Source organism: Taudactylus pleione, unplaced genomic scaffold, assembly GCF_031769625.1.
Source record: "Taudactylus pleione unplaced genomic scaffold, aTauple2 ptg000352l, whole genome shotgun sequence".
Taxonomy (NCBI): domain Eukaryota; kingdom Metazoa; phylum Chordata; class Amphibia; order Anura; family Myobatrachidae; genus Taudactylus; species Taudactylus pleione.
This window is the reverse complement of record NW_028284753.1, coordinates 12036878-12051622: the sequence shown is the minus strand read 5'-3', so window position 1 is coordinate 12051622 and position 14745 is coordinate 12036878. Positions and strand designations below refer to the sequence as shown.

Genomic DNA, 14745 nt, shown 5'->3' with positions numbered 1-14745 from the left:
GATATCTTGTTAGTAAAACAGTCCTTTCTTTCTGATTGTACTCAGCAGTACACAGTGCCAACACCTTTTTTTGGCGTAACTTATAATTCTTATAACTAGTTCCAGAAACAGAAGGAAATCAGTGGAGTTATTTCAGAAATAAATAAAATAAGTATCAGAGTGTAAAAGTCATTATAAATCTATAGATCAGTGTATAACTTTAGGCACTTTTTTTTTCCATAGAAACTAAAAAAAAAAAAACAACAATGAAAGCATGATTTTTTTTTTAGTATATACTAAACACAAACAGTTGCAGGTTCTTTAAGATGCATCTTGTGGTACAGCCATGATGCATCTTAGGCTCCCATACACTGTGCGATATTGGCAGTCGTTCCGACGGATTGGTACAATATCGCTGCTATATCGTACCATGTGTGGGACCGTACATTGCACCTCCAGATCTTAAGGCCCCCCATACACGGTGCGATATGCACCTTGAGACAGGACTTGCGATCCGACAGCCGACATATTGTGCGGTCCCCACACAAGCAGCGATCAGGTGGCCAACCGCCTGATATGCCAGCACCCCCCCTCCCCCACCAGCATAGTGCGGCATGGGATCGTACATCGCATCCCCAAATTAAGTGAACATGCAGTAAGAACTGGAGGTGCAATGTACGATCCCAAGGAAGTGCGCACTGGCCGATAATCATGCCCACACATGGTACGATATAGCAATATCATCTTACCAATCCGTCGGATCAGCTGCTATATCGCACAGTGTATGGGGGTCTTTAATGCATGTTCACTTGATCTGGGGATGCGATGTACGATTCCATGCAGCGCTATGCAGGTGGGGAAGGGGGTTCCGGCATATCGGAAGGTCGGCCACCCGATCGCTCCATGTGAAGGGACCACCCGATATGTCGGCCGTCGGATCGCAAGGAGCATATCGCACCGTGTATGGGGGCCTTTAGGTCTGGGATCATTCTCATCCAAACCCAGTGGAACAAATTTAAGGATGAGAAGAGAAACTATGCTTTTGATGATGGTCTATGGCTATGCAGACTCCAATGAACGTGGAAATAGTTTACTGCAAAATTCTGGAGTACAAAGCCCCTATTTATATTTATACAGGGGAATAAAGAGCTTGCTGCGTGTTCTAATGTTTTTTCATTGGAAAAGTGGACCAGAGAACCACTGAATGATCAGACACCCATAGATAGGGCTTTATCCAGGGTCATGGTACTGTAGTTTTAATCCATCACTGATGCGTGTTGATGCGGTTACTGCAGGTTCCTAGGGACAAGCACAGACTGTGCTGAATTTCAATCTGATATGCGGTAACCTCCTGACCAGAGATTATCACAACAGACAGCCCAAGGCAGGGGTGCGCAGCACATTATTCAAGGGCTGTTTAGAAACAATATTATAGATTCCTCAGCTAAATAAGATTTAACCAGTGTACTGCAGATGTTCTATCAGAGAAAGACAGAATTAGTGTCATTTACCATCTTATTTTTTTTTCCAAAACATGGAAAACATTCATCCACAAGCAGTGCACTATACATTATCAGTAGCTTTGTAGTTACATACTGTAAAGAGACACTGTTTACAAACCAACAATGGAAATTCAAGCATCATGTCTGCCTTCGTTTAGGCTATTTATCAACTTTGAGTATATCAAAGGATGCCAATAGGGGGGTTGGGCACGGATGATTAGTTAATCACTGCACCTTGTGGTCACAATGATGGACTTAAGCTGGGTATACACTAGGTCCACGGCCGATGTTTATAGACACTCACCAATCATCTTCCCGATGTGCTGGGATTGACAGCTCAACTGGGCGAGCACACCAGCAGATGACTGATCTACCTTTCAGATATACTGGCCATCTGCTGTGCAGCACAGCAGATCAGATGTCTATGAACAACGTTGTTCACAGACATATCCGCTGTACACACCCGGCGATGCACCAGTGGCGTAACTAGGGTATTTGGAGCCCAGGGCAAGATGAAAAATGGATCTCCACCCCTATCTGCGCACACCTTCGGCACGCGTGTCGAAAAGTGGGCATGGCGACATGCCACAAGGGACGTGGCCACTGAAAAATGGGAGCATCAACATGATCCCCCCCATTTCTCATCACTCTGGGAGCATTCCTTTCCATATGCACTTTAATGCCCCCAGTAGTAGTGCCCCTCTTGCAATGCCCACTGTAGTAGTGCCCTTTAGGCAATGTCCCCAGTAGCAGTGCCCCATGTAGTTGTGCCCCTTATACAGTGCCCCCAGTAGTGCACCCTTATACAATGCCCCCAGTAGTGGTCCCTCTTATACAGTGCCCCCCAGTAGTGTCCCTTATACAGTCCCCCTAGTAGTGGTCCCCCTTATGCAGTGCCACCCTATGCAGTGCCCCCAGTAGCGGTCCCTCTTATGCAGACCCCAGTAGTGTAGTAGTGTTCCCCCCCCTATGCAGTGCCCCTTATACAGTGCCCCCCCTTAGTGGTCTCCCTATACAGTGCCCCCCAGTAGTGGTCCGTCTTATGCAGGCCCCCAGTAGTGCTCTTTATACAGTGCCCCCACTAGTGGTTCCCCCCTATGCAGTGCCCCCAACTAGTGGTCCCCCCCCTATGCAAGGCCCCCACTAGTGGTCCCCCCCTATGCAAGGCCCCCACTAGTGGTCCCCCCTATGCAAGGCCCCCGGCGAGTAGTGTCCCTTACATATATAACAAAAAAAAAAAAAAAGAAGAGTTAGGGTATAACATACCTTTGTTAACTGTCTTTCTTCGAGGTCCATAGGGTCCACAGAAATTACCTTAGGGATGTAGCTGGAGTGATCCAGGCACCAAACAGTCAACAAGCTTTAGCTCCCAGGATGCACTGGGTCCTCCTCCATACATACCCCACCCCTGGCTACAGGAAGTCAGTTAGTTATCAAGCCCAAGCAGGAAAGAAAAATTGAAAAGGAAGGAAGTACCCTTGCATTCCAGACACACACTCTGTAAGAAGAGGGAATCATAGAAAAACAACAGAAAAGAATTTCCCAACAACAACAACAACAACAGGTGCGTTAGGGTGGGTGCTCTGTGGACCCTATGGACCTCGAAGAAAGAGTTAACAAAGGTATGTTATACCATAACTCTTATTTTGTTCTTCGGATTCCATAGGGTCCACAGAAATTATCTTGGGATGTCACAAAGCAGTTCCTCCTAGGGGTGGGGACGCTCCTGTGTCTCAGTAGATAGGAGAATCCTATACCCAAAGGAAGCATCCCGAGAGGCAAATGTGTCAAACGCATAAAATTTGACAAAGGTGTGGACTGAAGACCACGTGGCTGCCTTGCAAATCTGTTCAGCAGTGGCACCCCGTCGCACCGCGATGGTCCCACAGATCTCGTGGAATGTGCTGTAACCATGTCCGGAACAACAAGATCAGCATGTGTGTAAGCTTGAGAAATTGTCATACACAACCATCTGGCCAAAGTCTGTTTATTAGATGCCCAGCCTCGCTTATGACAGCCATACAACACAAATAAAGAATCTGTCTTTCTAATGGAGCTAGTGCGGTCTACATAGATATGTAGAGCCTGCACAACACCCAATGATGCTTCACCAGCCGAAAGGCCAGAACCTTGCAAAAGCCAGAACCACAATTTCTTCATTCATATGAAACAGAGATACCACCTTAGGAAGGTAGCCGGCCATGGTACGAAGAACAGCTCTATCCTGATGAAATATTAAAAAAGGAGAGTGAAAAGATAAGGCTGCTAAATCAGAGACCCTGCGGGCCGAAGCGATAGCTAGAAGAAAAACTGTCTTCGCTTTCAACCACTTCAGGTCTACTGATTTCAAGGGTTCAAAAGGAATGAGCCTGTAAAGCCCCGAGTACCAATGTCAAATTCCACAGGGCTACCGGGGGAACAAAGGGGGGCTGAATCCTCAGAATACCCCGAAAAAATATTCTTACATCAGACAAGGTGGCAACCCTTCTCTGAAACCAAACAGACAGTGACGAGGCCTGCACCCTCAGAGTAGCCAGACTTAGACCTCTATCCAACCCGGCCTGAAGAAAAGAAAGCACTCGCGAGACCCTAAACACCTTCGGGTCATACTTCCTCAGTTCACACCACTGAAAAAATGAGTGCCAAATTCTGTAATAAATGCAGACAGAGGAAGGTTTCCATGTCCTCAACATTGTCTGCATTACAGAATCAGAAAAACCTTTTACCTTTAAGATGGAGGCCTCAATAGCCTGGCCGTCAAAGACAGCTGAAGAAGGTCCGGATACAGGCAGGGATCCTGTATTAACAGGTCATGCCTTGGAGGAAGAGGCCACTGAGTGTCTATGGAGAGACTCTGCAGGTCGGTGAACCAATGGCGTCTGGGCCAAGCAGGAGCTACCAGTATTACTGTACTGCTCTCCTGCTTGACCTTCCTGATGACCCCAGGAAGAAGGGAAAACAGAGGAAACAGATACGCCAGTCTGAAATTCCACCTTACTGCCAGAGCGTCCACAAATTCGGCTGCAGGATCCCTGGTCCTGGACCCGTACCTGGGAACCCTGTGGTTGTGCCTTGATGTCTACCTCTGGAAGACCTTATCTGTCCACTATGTTCTGAAATACCTGAGGATGAAGAGTCCATTCTCCGGCATGTATATCTTGCCGACTTAGGAAGTCCGCTTCCCAATTTAGGACTCCTGGTATGAACACTGCAGATATTGCCGGGAGGTGACATTCTGCCTGACATAGCAGCATGGCTCAGTGTGCCTCCCTGATGGTTTATGTAGGCTACTGCAGTGGTGTTGTCCGATTGTACCTGGACAGGCCTGCCCTTTAAAATTTCCTGAGCCTGAACCAGCGCTTTGAATACTGCCCTTAGTTCCAGGACATTTACAGACAGAAGACTTTCTCTTGCCGTCCACTTTCCATGAAAAGTGTGACGACCTGTCACTGCACCCCATCCTCGGAGGCTGGCATCGGTTGTGAGGAGAGCCCAATCTGGAATCCAGAATGGGCGACCTTTGTTGAGACGACCAGTCTGCAACCACCAAGACAGGGACAGTCGCACTTCTGGCGAGAGACTGATTTTCTGTGCCTTTATTAGGTGGTACTCCCCTCTCCAGTGAGAAACGATTAACCTCTGCAATGGTCTGGAGTGGAACTGGGCGTACTCCACCATGACGAAAGTCGACACCATGGAAGCTAGGACTTGCATTGCTGCATGGATTGATGCTGATCGGCTGTGAAGAAGCTTGCGTATCTTCAGCTGAAGAACCGCAATCTTGTCCTCTGGCAGATAAATCCTATGTGCCAGAAAATCCAGCCTTGCCCCTAGATGCACCATCTGCTGTACTGGAAGAAGCGATGACATTTTCTAATTTACAATCCACCCATGTCTGTGTAGACACACTACAGTCAGTCTGAGATAATGCTCCAACTCTTGTGACGACTGATCCAATATCAGCAGGTCGTCCAGATACGGCAGAATCCTGATTCCCTGATGCCTGAGGCAGGCCGTTATTACTGCCATGACTTTGGTAAACACCCGAGGGGCCATTGATAATCCAAAAGGCAGTGCCTGAAATTGGAAATGCTCCTGTAAGACTGCAAACCGCAGGAATTGCTGGTGGGATTGTGCAATTGGCACATGAAGGTATGCATCTTGGATATCCAAGGATACCATGAAATCCCCTGGTTCCATGGCCAACACAATCGACTGCAGAGTTTCCATGCAAAACCTGGGCACCCTGATAAACGTGTTGAGGTTTAGCATAGGCCTGTGAGACCCATTGGGTTTCTGAATCAAAAAGAGGTTGGAGTAATATCCCTTTCCCCGTTGATTCACTGGAACCGGGATTATAACCCTCGATATCAGCAGGGAGTGTATAGCCTGCTGGAGGGCCAAGGTTTTCGCAGAACCTGCTGCCGAAGTTATGCTGAAAAACCTTTGTGGGGTACTTCTCCAGAAATTAAGGGCGTACCCCTGGGAGACCACCTCCCGAAACCAGGCATCAGTTGTTGTAAGATGCCAGGCGTCTGAATACTGAAGAAGTCGGCCTCCCACCCTAGGATCCACCTGAAAGCCGGACGTCTGTTGGCCAGGACTTCCTATAAGCATTGGCTCTGGTGGAAGACTGACCTCTTACTTTTCCTTGAGGCCGAAAGAACCGAAACGCTGACCGCTTAGGTTTAACAGTGGATGCCGAAGGTACACCAGCCGTTTTAGAGGCTGTCACTGTAGCCACAGTTTTGTCCAACTCTGTGCCAAACAAAATGCCCCTTGAGAACGGAAGGGATTCCAGAGATCTCTTGGACCCTGTATCTGCCTTCCAATTCCTCAGCCAGAGGGCTCTCCGGGCCACCGCTGATGCTTTGGAGGATACTATCCCCGCATCTAAAGCTGCCTCTCCCAAGTAGGAAGCTGCTTCCTTAACCTAAGAGATGGTTGTCAGCTGGTCCCTGGAAGCTTCTGGAAGAGAAATTTCCAGTGTCTTCATCCATTCCTCAATGGCCTTAGAGACCCAAGCTGTAGCCATGGCCGGTCGGGTAACCACCCCCGACAGAGAAAATATTACTTTAACACAAGCTTCAAATTTCCTATCTGTAGGACAATTAAGCGAGGAAGCAGAAGGTATAGGCAATGTGGCACTCTTAACTAGATGTGCCACATGTACGTCCACAGACTGAGGAACCCTATCTGGCAATTTCCATGCTTCCCGCATGAGATTCGAAAGGTGCTCAGACTTGGGAAACTCAGGTTTTATAACCCTCTGGCATTTAAACCCTGGAGCTTTTCTTTGCACTGGCTCTCTCTCATCAATGTGCAGCTGGAAAACGGTCTTCCTCGTCTGAGGGCGATTCCTGAGAGGAACCCTGTGTATCCCCCACCGTCATCAGAAGATGTACCAGAATCTGAAGGCTGGATGGTGTGTGAAGCCAACCTCCTTCTGGACTTTGGCTGTACCAGCCTAATCATCTGTTTAGGCTGCTGAAAAGCTGCTAACGACGAAGCCACATTCTGACTTGAATTAGCATACATGTCCAACCAGGACGGATGCTTCGGGAGGGGGGGGGGTGGAAACATAGCAGGTTGCAAAAGCTGAGAGGGAACCATCATTTCAGCTGGCCCAGGGGCTGCCAATCCCTCCATAATCTGTGCCATAATCTGGGAAAAGGAAGCCCAGGGGGGTTCCTGCCCAGAAGCTGGTAAATTTGACTGATGTGGAGACTCCTTGACACAGCGGCCACATAACCCATCCTGTATGAAATCCTGTGGGGACAACCCCGCTTTACAGGCCATACATGACACCAGCACAGGAGCCTCAGCCACCTGTCTTTCAGCTTCTTTGGACATAATATCTCTATTGATATGCAAAGTCTGAGTACAAATGTTTCACACCCAATATACACACCTGCCATAGAGGGTTAAATGAGGGGAAACAGCAGTGATAGATTATGACTGTCAGTTATTCAGATAAAGGCAGCATAACACACAGATTTCAAAACATGCGATGCATATAGATACATAGTTTGATATATGTATTATAACCATATGCTCCAAGCTCTTTTAGCCACTACCACATAGCCATACATGACACCAGCACAGGCCTGGGAGTATATTGAGCTCTGTATAACCTGAACACCGTAGAGAGAGGTATACAGGGAGACTGAGCCAGCCTCCTGAGAACCTAGCCACCGAGAGCACCTGAGAGAGGTCTCTGGCCAACTCATATAGAGGGATGCTGGGAGGAGCAACCAGGAAGTCTTCCGACAACCAGTATCCAGGTCGGGGGAGGGGCCGCCAGGGGATAGCGTACCTCCCCTCATGCTGTACGCATCCACCGGGCACACTGACATGGCGGCCGCCGCCATCAAGCCCCTGGCTGTCAGGATCCCTTAGGTCCCGGTGGTCTAGTGCCGGAGACAGTTTCCACATGGCTCTGCACTGACTGCCACACCCGGAAGCCGCCCGTCAGCGGCCGCAGGGAAACCCTTACCTGTCGTCCCCGATATTTTCCGGTTGCAGTCTGGGCTGATTAGGCCCGCCGAAAGTACTAGCCTGACAGTAGAGTTGTGGCCCGGCAAGGTAAGACGGATCGGCGGCACGAACGTCTATATAGATTATAGATGTTAAGCTGCATCAGGTCCCCCCTCTGTCAGCCACGCGCTGCCGCTCGGAGAAAAAAAAGGAAGAAAAAATAAATAAAAACTTGTTTGGGGACTGCTCCTGCACCAAACAGCAAAAAACTGACTTCCTGTAGCCAGGGGCGGGGTATGTATGGAGGAGGACCCAGTGCATCCTGGGAGCTAAAGCTTGTTGACTGTTTTGGGGCCTGGATCACTCCAGCTACATCCCCAAGGTAATTTCTGTGGACCCTCTGGAACCCGAAGAAGAAAATCATACACAAACCACTTATCTTGCCAAAGGCAAGATGAAAAATTAAGCCACTTGCTACAAGGGGCGTGGCCACTGAAAAATGGGGGCATGTCAACATGACACCACCATTTCTCGTCATTCTGGGAACATTCCTTTCCATATGCAGTAGTGCCCCTTATGCAACGTAGTAGTCCCCCTATTGCAATGCCCACTGTAGTAATGTTCCTTATGCAATGTCCCCAGTAGCAGTGCCCCTTATACGGTGCCCCATGTAGTAATGCCCCTTATCCAGTACCCTCAGTAGTGGTCCCCCCATGCAATGCCCCCAATACAGCCCCTTACATATATTACAAAGACACAAAACACAATACTTACCCAAATCCCTGCTCCTGGGCCCGCCGCCGTCCGCTCCTTCGTCCTCCCGCTCGGCACTATGGGAGAGACGTCATGATGTCTCTCCCTTCAATCACTGCGGGAGCCTAAGGCGGAGCTCTGTCTGACTTATTGGCTGCTAAAACAAAGCACACCTCAGCCTGGTATTCCGAGTGACAGCACTCACTGCGGTCCGCACTACACATACTGAAACGGACCTGGACTATAGACTGCAGCCCTCAAGCCACGAACCCCAGCCGACCCCGACCCCCCCCCCCAGTTACGCCACTGATAATACAGCATTATCTCCACTATGTACTAAATGTAACTCAAGGGTCATTGGTAGCTCTAACAGATGTCCCTGTGAGCTAAGGCCCCCGTACACCTACGCGATTTCTAGACGATCACACGATTCTCGACTCGACGTACGCTCAGTCTTGTGGAAATCGTGCATTTTTTCATCCGATGAGCGCTCCCGTGGGTCCTTCAATCGTATCTTATGATCATATGTGCAGCACATATGTTCCATCGTATCGTGTGCAGAACGTGTCATTTTTTTTTTTTTCATGCAATTAGTGTGGCAATACAGTCATTGCAATGACTGTTTGTCCTTGTTCCTAATGAGCACGTGAGGCACACGATCGATCATACGACTGATCCTGTGCAAAGTCAAAAATAAAAACGTGCCGACGGAACTGCAGGTTAATCGAATGTAAAACGGATCAGAAGATGATCGTGTAGGTGTATGGGCCCTATTACATCCCCAGTGGTATCAGATGAGTCTGTCACATTTGTAAAAGACTCCTCCTGAGAATCTGACGCTGTGCATCCACACAGTATCAGATTCAGGATCTAGACAGAAGACTGCGGGAGAGAGATCACAAGATCCCTCTCCTGCGAGAATGTCTCCAAAAGCATGAAGTGGTTTATGCCATCTGAGGATGGCGTAAACCGAAGAGACCAAAATCAGAAAAATGACACTGTACTTAGGGGTCACACTGCAATCCACACCGACATTAATGAGTACCGCGCTCTGCAGTGGTAGTTAGCCTTTTGCAGGTTTCTATTAAATCTCTTGCATTAGGCTGTTTCATAGCCAGGATACATACAATTTTTAAGAAACTGAAGTTTCTGAAAAATTTTATGACAAAATAGCTTGATAAATAGGCTCCTTAGTCATTCACATCAGTCCCTGCCACTATGCTCCCTATTACATAGACACACACACTAGTGGTTTTGTGTCATAAGCCAATTTAACCTATCAGTATGTTTTTAGAGTGTGAAAGGAAAATGGAGTACCTGGCCAAAACCCACACAAGCATGCAGGACCGGATTAACAACGGGGATAATGGAGCTACAGCTCCAGGCTTCCATATAAAAATAGGCCCATTGTGATGACAGCATGATAATGACCAAACACCAGCTGGCCCCCCAGTCCCCATACATCATAATTGTTAATCTTGCATTTATATTTTCCTCACAAAATGATGCAATTTTTATACTTTTTCATATTTAGGGCCAGATTCAATTAGAGGCGAAAAGCCACGGCCGGCGATTCGCGGGATGTTTTCGTCTCGTTCGCCTGTTTTGACGCAATGTTTTCGCCACGCGCGTCCCCACTTTTCTCCCTATTCAATTGTAAAACAGGCGAAACCGCGGATAGGCGAATGTAGTGCAAAGCGAAACTAGTGAGAAGTGCTGTGTTTTGGGGGGAAATCAGTTTGTACCCCAAAAAAAGCCCAACTGAGCCTGGAGATCATAATAGAAGAGTATTAGTAGCCCTAATAAAATTATTATTTAGTGCAGTTATTTTGAGTAAAAAGGTTGTTATATGCATAGTAGGAAAAATTATATAAAGCAATGTTTATTTCTGATAACTAACTACCATAGTTACATTTGGGGTACATGTAAATGGGTACTATTATATTTTGGTGTGTCTAAAGTGTAGATTTAAAAAAAAAAAAAATCTTGAATACACCTGCTGCAACCTCCTGCAATCTTAAAAACACCTGCCATAACCATACAACCCCCCAAAATACCATGCCCCCTACTTTTTACCAATTTTCCAACACTTATTTTTCACCCCAAAAGTGACATATTTTATGGTGTTTTAATTAAAAAAAAAAATGTTTGCCTTATTAGTCATTTGGGGGTTGCCCAAAGGGTTCTGGATCAAGTCCCAGCATTTGTACCCAAAAATATGGATTTTGCACTTCATTTCGCCTGTCTTTTGGTGAAGATACTTTTTCGCCTGGTTTTGTCTGTGGAGTTTTCCCCTAGGCGAAAATGGAATGGAATGGAATTGAATTGAATACGGAGATACTTTTGAAACAGGCGAAACCACGTATCGGCGAAACTTTTTCAGCAATCGCGGCTTTTCGTCTCTAATTGAATTTGGCCCTTAGCAAGACATTGAAGCTGATAATGTACGCTGTGTACATGCCCACGTAGTACTGGCGTTAACTACACAGCACTGATCATTGTCAGCTCCAGGCCCATGTGGCTCTTAATCCAGCCATGCAGGCACTGAGAGAACACACAAACTTCACACAGATAAAGCCTTTGTTGAAATTAAACACATGACCTTAGTGTGGTGAAGCAGGAATGCTAATCACTGTTCACCCTTGCTGCCAAAAATGATGCCAGCTTTTGAATGTAGTACACAAATAACGGGCAGCTTCAGGTTTACACTGCTATTCAGTTCTCAGCTAGGAAACACTTCCCCTCCCAACTTTAAATCGTATTTTTCTGTAGTTATTTATAGGTCTAAGGGCAAGATGTACTCAAAATGCAATTTTCAGGGGTTTGGCAGTATTTCTCAATGGTGTTACCCAATAAAAACCTATGGGCTTCTAATCGCAATGCCCCGAGGGGGATCCAATCTGATCCCTCCCAGCACCTCCCGCAGCGTGTGTCGTCCTTCTGCGCATGCACAGAAGGACGCCAGAGGGACTTCTGGCTCATAAACCCAGAAGTTCCTCTATCGCAAAGGACAGCTCTTACCAAGAGAGTACCGAGAGGAATGTACCCGATAATTGGCGGAATGTACAGCAACGTGGATGCGATGCTTAGTGCACCCCACCCTAAATGAGGTCCACTTCTCTGCACTGACAAATTACAGTATGCCGATTCTTGCTTCTGTACTATCAAAGCAAAACCAAATAATTTACAACTATATATGAACCGCAATGGAGTTCAGGCCACTTGCATGTGTCACAGTGGCAATTTTAGGGAAATAAAGTATTAAAGTGAAAATAGAAACCCTGTAATAAGTCATGTCCATGCATTTCTTCTACATAGAACAAGGTCAACAGTTGTGTACATTAGGCCCTTTACAATTTTGTTTTTCTTATGTTAACAATGTGCCCACAAACATGGTGGATCAAAGACGAGCGATCAGAATAAGTTGCCATAATGGCCAAACCTCTTTGGCCAAGTGACTGATCACAGGAGACTCCATGCAGTGTAGTGATCCCTTGGCCACAAACACATACCAAAGTGATCGGCAGCTGACTAGATTTCTGATCAATTCGAATGGGCTTTGTGTTTATTTTTCTGGCAAATCAAAGACAGATTACAGGATTCAATTTGGTGGCCTGAATACATCTGACATATTTCACGTGTCTGCAGTAATGATGACAGCAATATGGTTGTTTTGTGTCAGATGCAAAGGGTTCTTCATAGGGTCACTTGTGGTAAATAAACAAAACAATGTTGTGGATTTTTCAAAGATTTTCATTGGACAGGTAAACTACTTAAGATGTGCATTAAAGTACTACCCAGTCCACTGATAAATTAGCATACATCCCTATTTACTTTTAAAAATTAAAATCCAGGTATTCAATTAATAAAGAACCAACAATAGCAAATGTCTTTCTATGGAGGACTGTAGGTATAAAGGTGCATACACACACACGATTTTTTGAACGATTATCGTTTAACGATAATCGTTTGAAAAAATCGTTCACTTTCTGAGTCAAACGATGAACGATTATTGTTCATGCGCGTTCACGTTTGTAGTTTAGTCAGACTTGTCAACTCAACGATTTTCATTAAGTTAATATGCAAAAATCGTTTGTAGTTCATAAAAATCGTTCATTACATTTAAATGAACATAGCAAATGAACAACTTTAGTAAACGATTTTAGTTCATTTTTTCAAGGTAGAAAATCGTTTACTAAAATCGTTCATTAACTCAATCGTTGTGTGTGTATGCACCTTAATGGTGCATACACACGGTCAGATTTTCCCTTCAGATCTGAACGATAACGATTTAAAAATCGTTCAGTCGTTCATATCTGAAGGAAAATCTGACACATCTGACATGCCTGAACGATGGACGATGAACGATGCGCGTTCCCGTTTGTCAGATAACGATATCTGACATCTGGTGCGTTTCCAGTCAGACTTGGACGATTCCATTCATTTTAATGCAGTCAAAAATCGTTCAAAACTTTGGTAAAATCGTTCATCGGACCGTGTGTATGCTCCATAAGGCTTTAGGAGCTGGAGGACAAAAATCCCAAACTCCCCATTGTCCCTCCCCCTTTTCTCTCTGAACAAAAGGCATCCAAGGGGCTTCTTTCCCAACCACTTTCTACTGAAACCAGGATAAATGTGAAATTCCTTTAAATAAGAAAAAATAAATAAAAAAAAAACTAGACTGAGATCTTTTTTTATTATTGTAAAAATGTCTGGCCATACAGCATTATGATATTCCTCATTCTAAATCACACTTCTACCCTACAGTCTGCCCAATAAACTGATTAATGCAGTGACAGTCTGCAGAAAACAAGGCCAGTGCTAGATAAGTGATAAGTTCAGGCCAAAACAATTTAGATTGAAAAAAAACAAAAAACATAATTTGCAATGTCTGAGCGATTTATATAACGTCTCCACAGTCTGAGTGGAAAGTTAGTTAATGTTGCATATAAGGCATTGTATACATAGTAAAAAAAAAAAACCTGTAGGATGTTTTGGTTTAACTTTAGACTACTGTAATCTGTTTATTTTTTCAAGCATTAATATGTAACTCACCTAACATTAACCAAGAAACACTCATCTGTGAACCCTCTGGAACTATTTTTGTATTAGGAAAACATTGTAGTTTCAAGTTGCACATTCTGCAATAGCTGCTGACAAATTGTGTATTTTGAGAGAGAGAGAGAGAGAGAGAGAGAGAGAGAGAGAGAGAGAGAGAGAGAGAGAGAGAGAGAATAATAGGCATCACAGAGTTGTGTTTTAAAAAAAAAATAAAAGGTGAAGAAAAAAAACGGAACTAGTTCTACTGAGGCACGAGACAAAAGCTGTGCAACATACACTCTATGACCGAGATCACTTTGGTATAGTTACTGAAAAAGTAACTGCAATAGGATGGAACTTCCGGTGCCCGCTGTTACCCGGACTGTGGTACATACCTTGGAGATGATTAGAGGTTCCCCGTGCTCCAGGCCCCCTTTGAGGGTAAATCCCCAGGGTGCTCCCCCCTGTAGTTGCACATGGATGCACTGGGAGGGCTGCGCGATCCCCCCTGCAGCCTGCGTGTCCATGGCTGCCGCTCCCCCATGCAAGGCCGGCTTTACTTCGGGGTACTATCCTGCTGCACAGTAACGACCGCCGCGCTCCCATTCCATGATGAATTAGCAGGAGGTGCCCGGCGACGGGTAACTTAGAGAGAGCGAGGACACAGCGCCCGTACAACGCTCACTCTCATTCCCATTGACAAGGAAATTGGGAAGGGGGAGGAGAGCATGCTCCATCATCCAAACACATCTCACACTCACCGGGGGGCGGGGATACAAAATGGGAAAAAAACTTGGTAAAGCTGATTAAACTAAATATAATATCGTCCCTACACCATAGTAAGTCACGCTCTCCTGTAATGTATGCATTATTTTCTATGATCTATAATGCAGATAAATGATCTTTTCTACAGGATGCATGTAGATAATTTTAAATACAGGTATAACTTATTTTAGTTAAATAAGTACAGAATATCTTATGTTACATGTTATTA

General features: G+C 45.7%; 1 protein-coding gene across 1 annotated transcript in view; it reads right to left on the bottom strand.

Moving 5' to 3' along the window:
• SHROOM4 (shroom family member 4) overlaps positions 1-14449 on the bottom strand; it is a 170075-nt gene extending 155626 nt beyond the window's left edge. The window contains exon 1 of the mRNA XM_088444278.1: positions 14147-14449. Within this exon, the coding sequence (XP_088300404.1) occupies positions 14147-14278 (132 nt within the window). The 5' untranslated portion in view covers positions 14279-14449. The remainder of the gene's footprint in view (positions 1-14146) is intronic.
• Between the last annotated feature and the right edge of the window lie 296 nt (positions 14450-14745).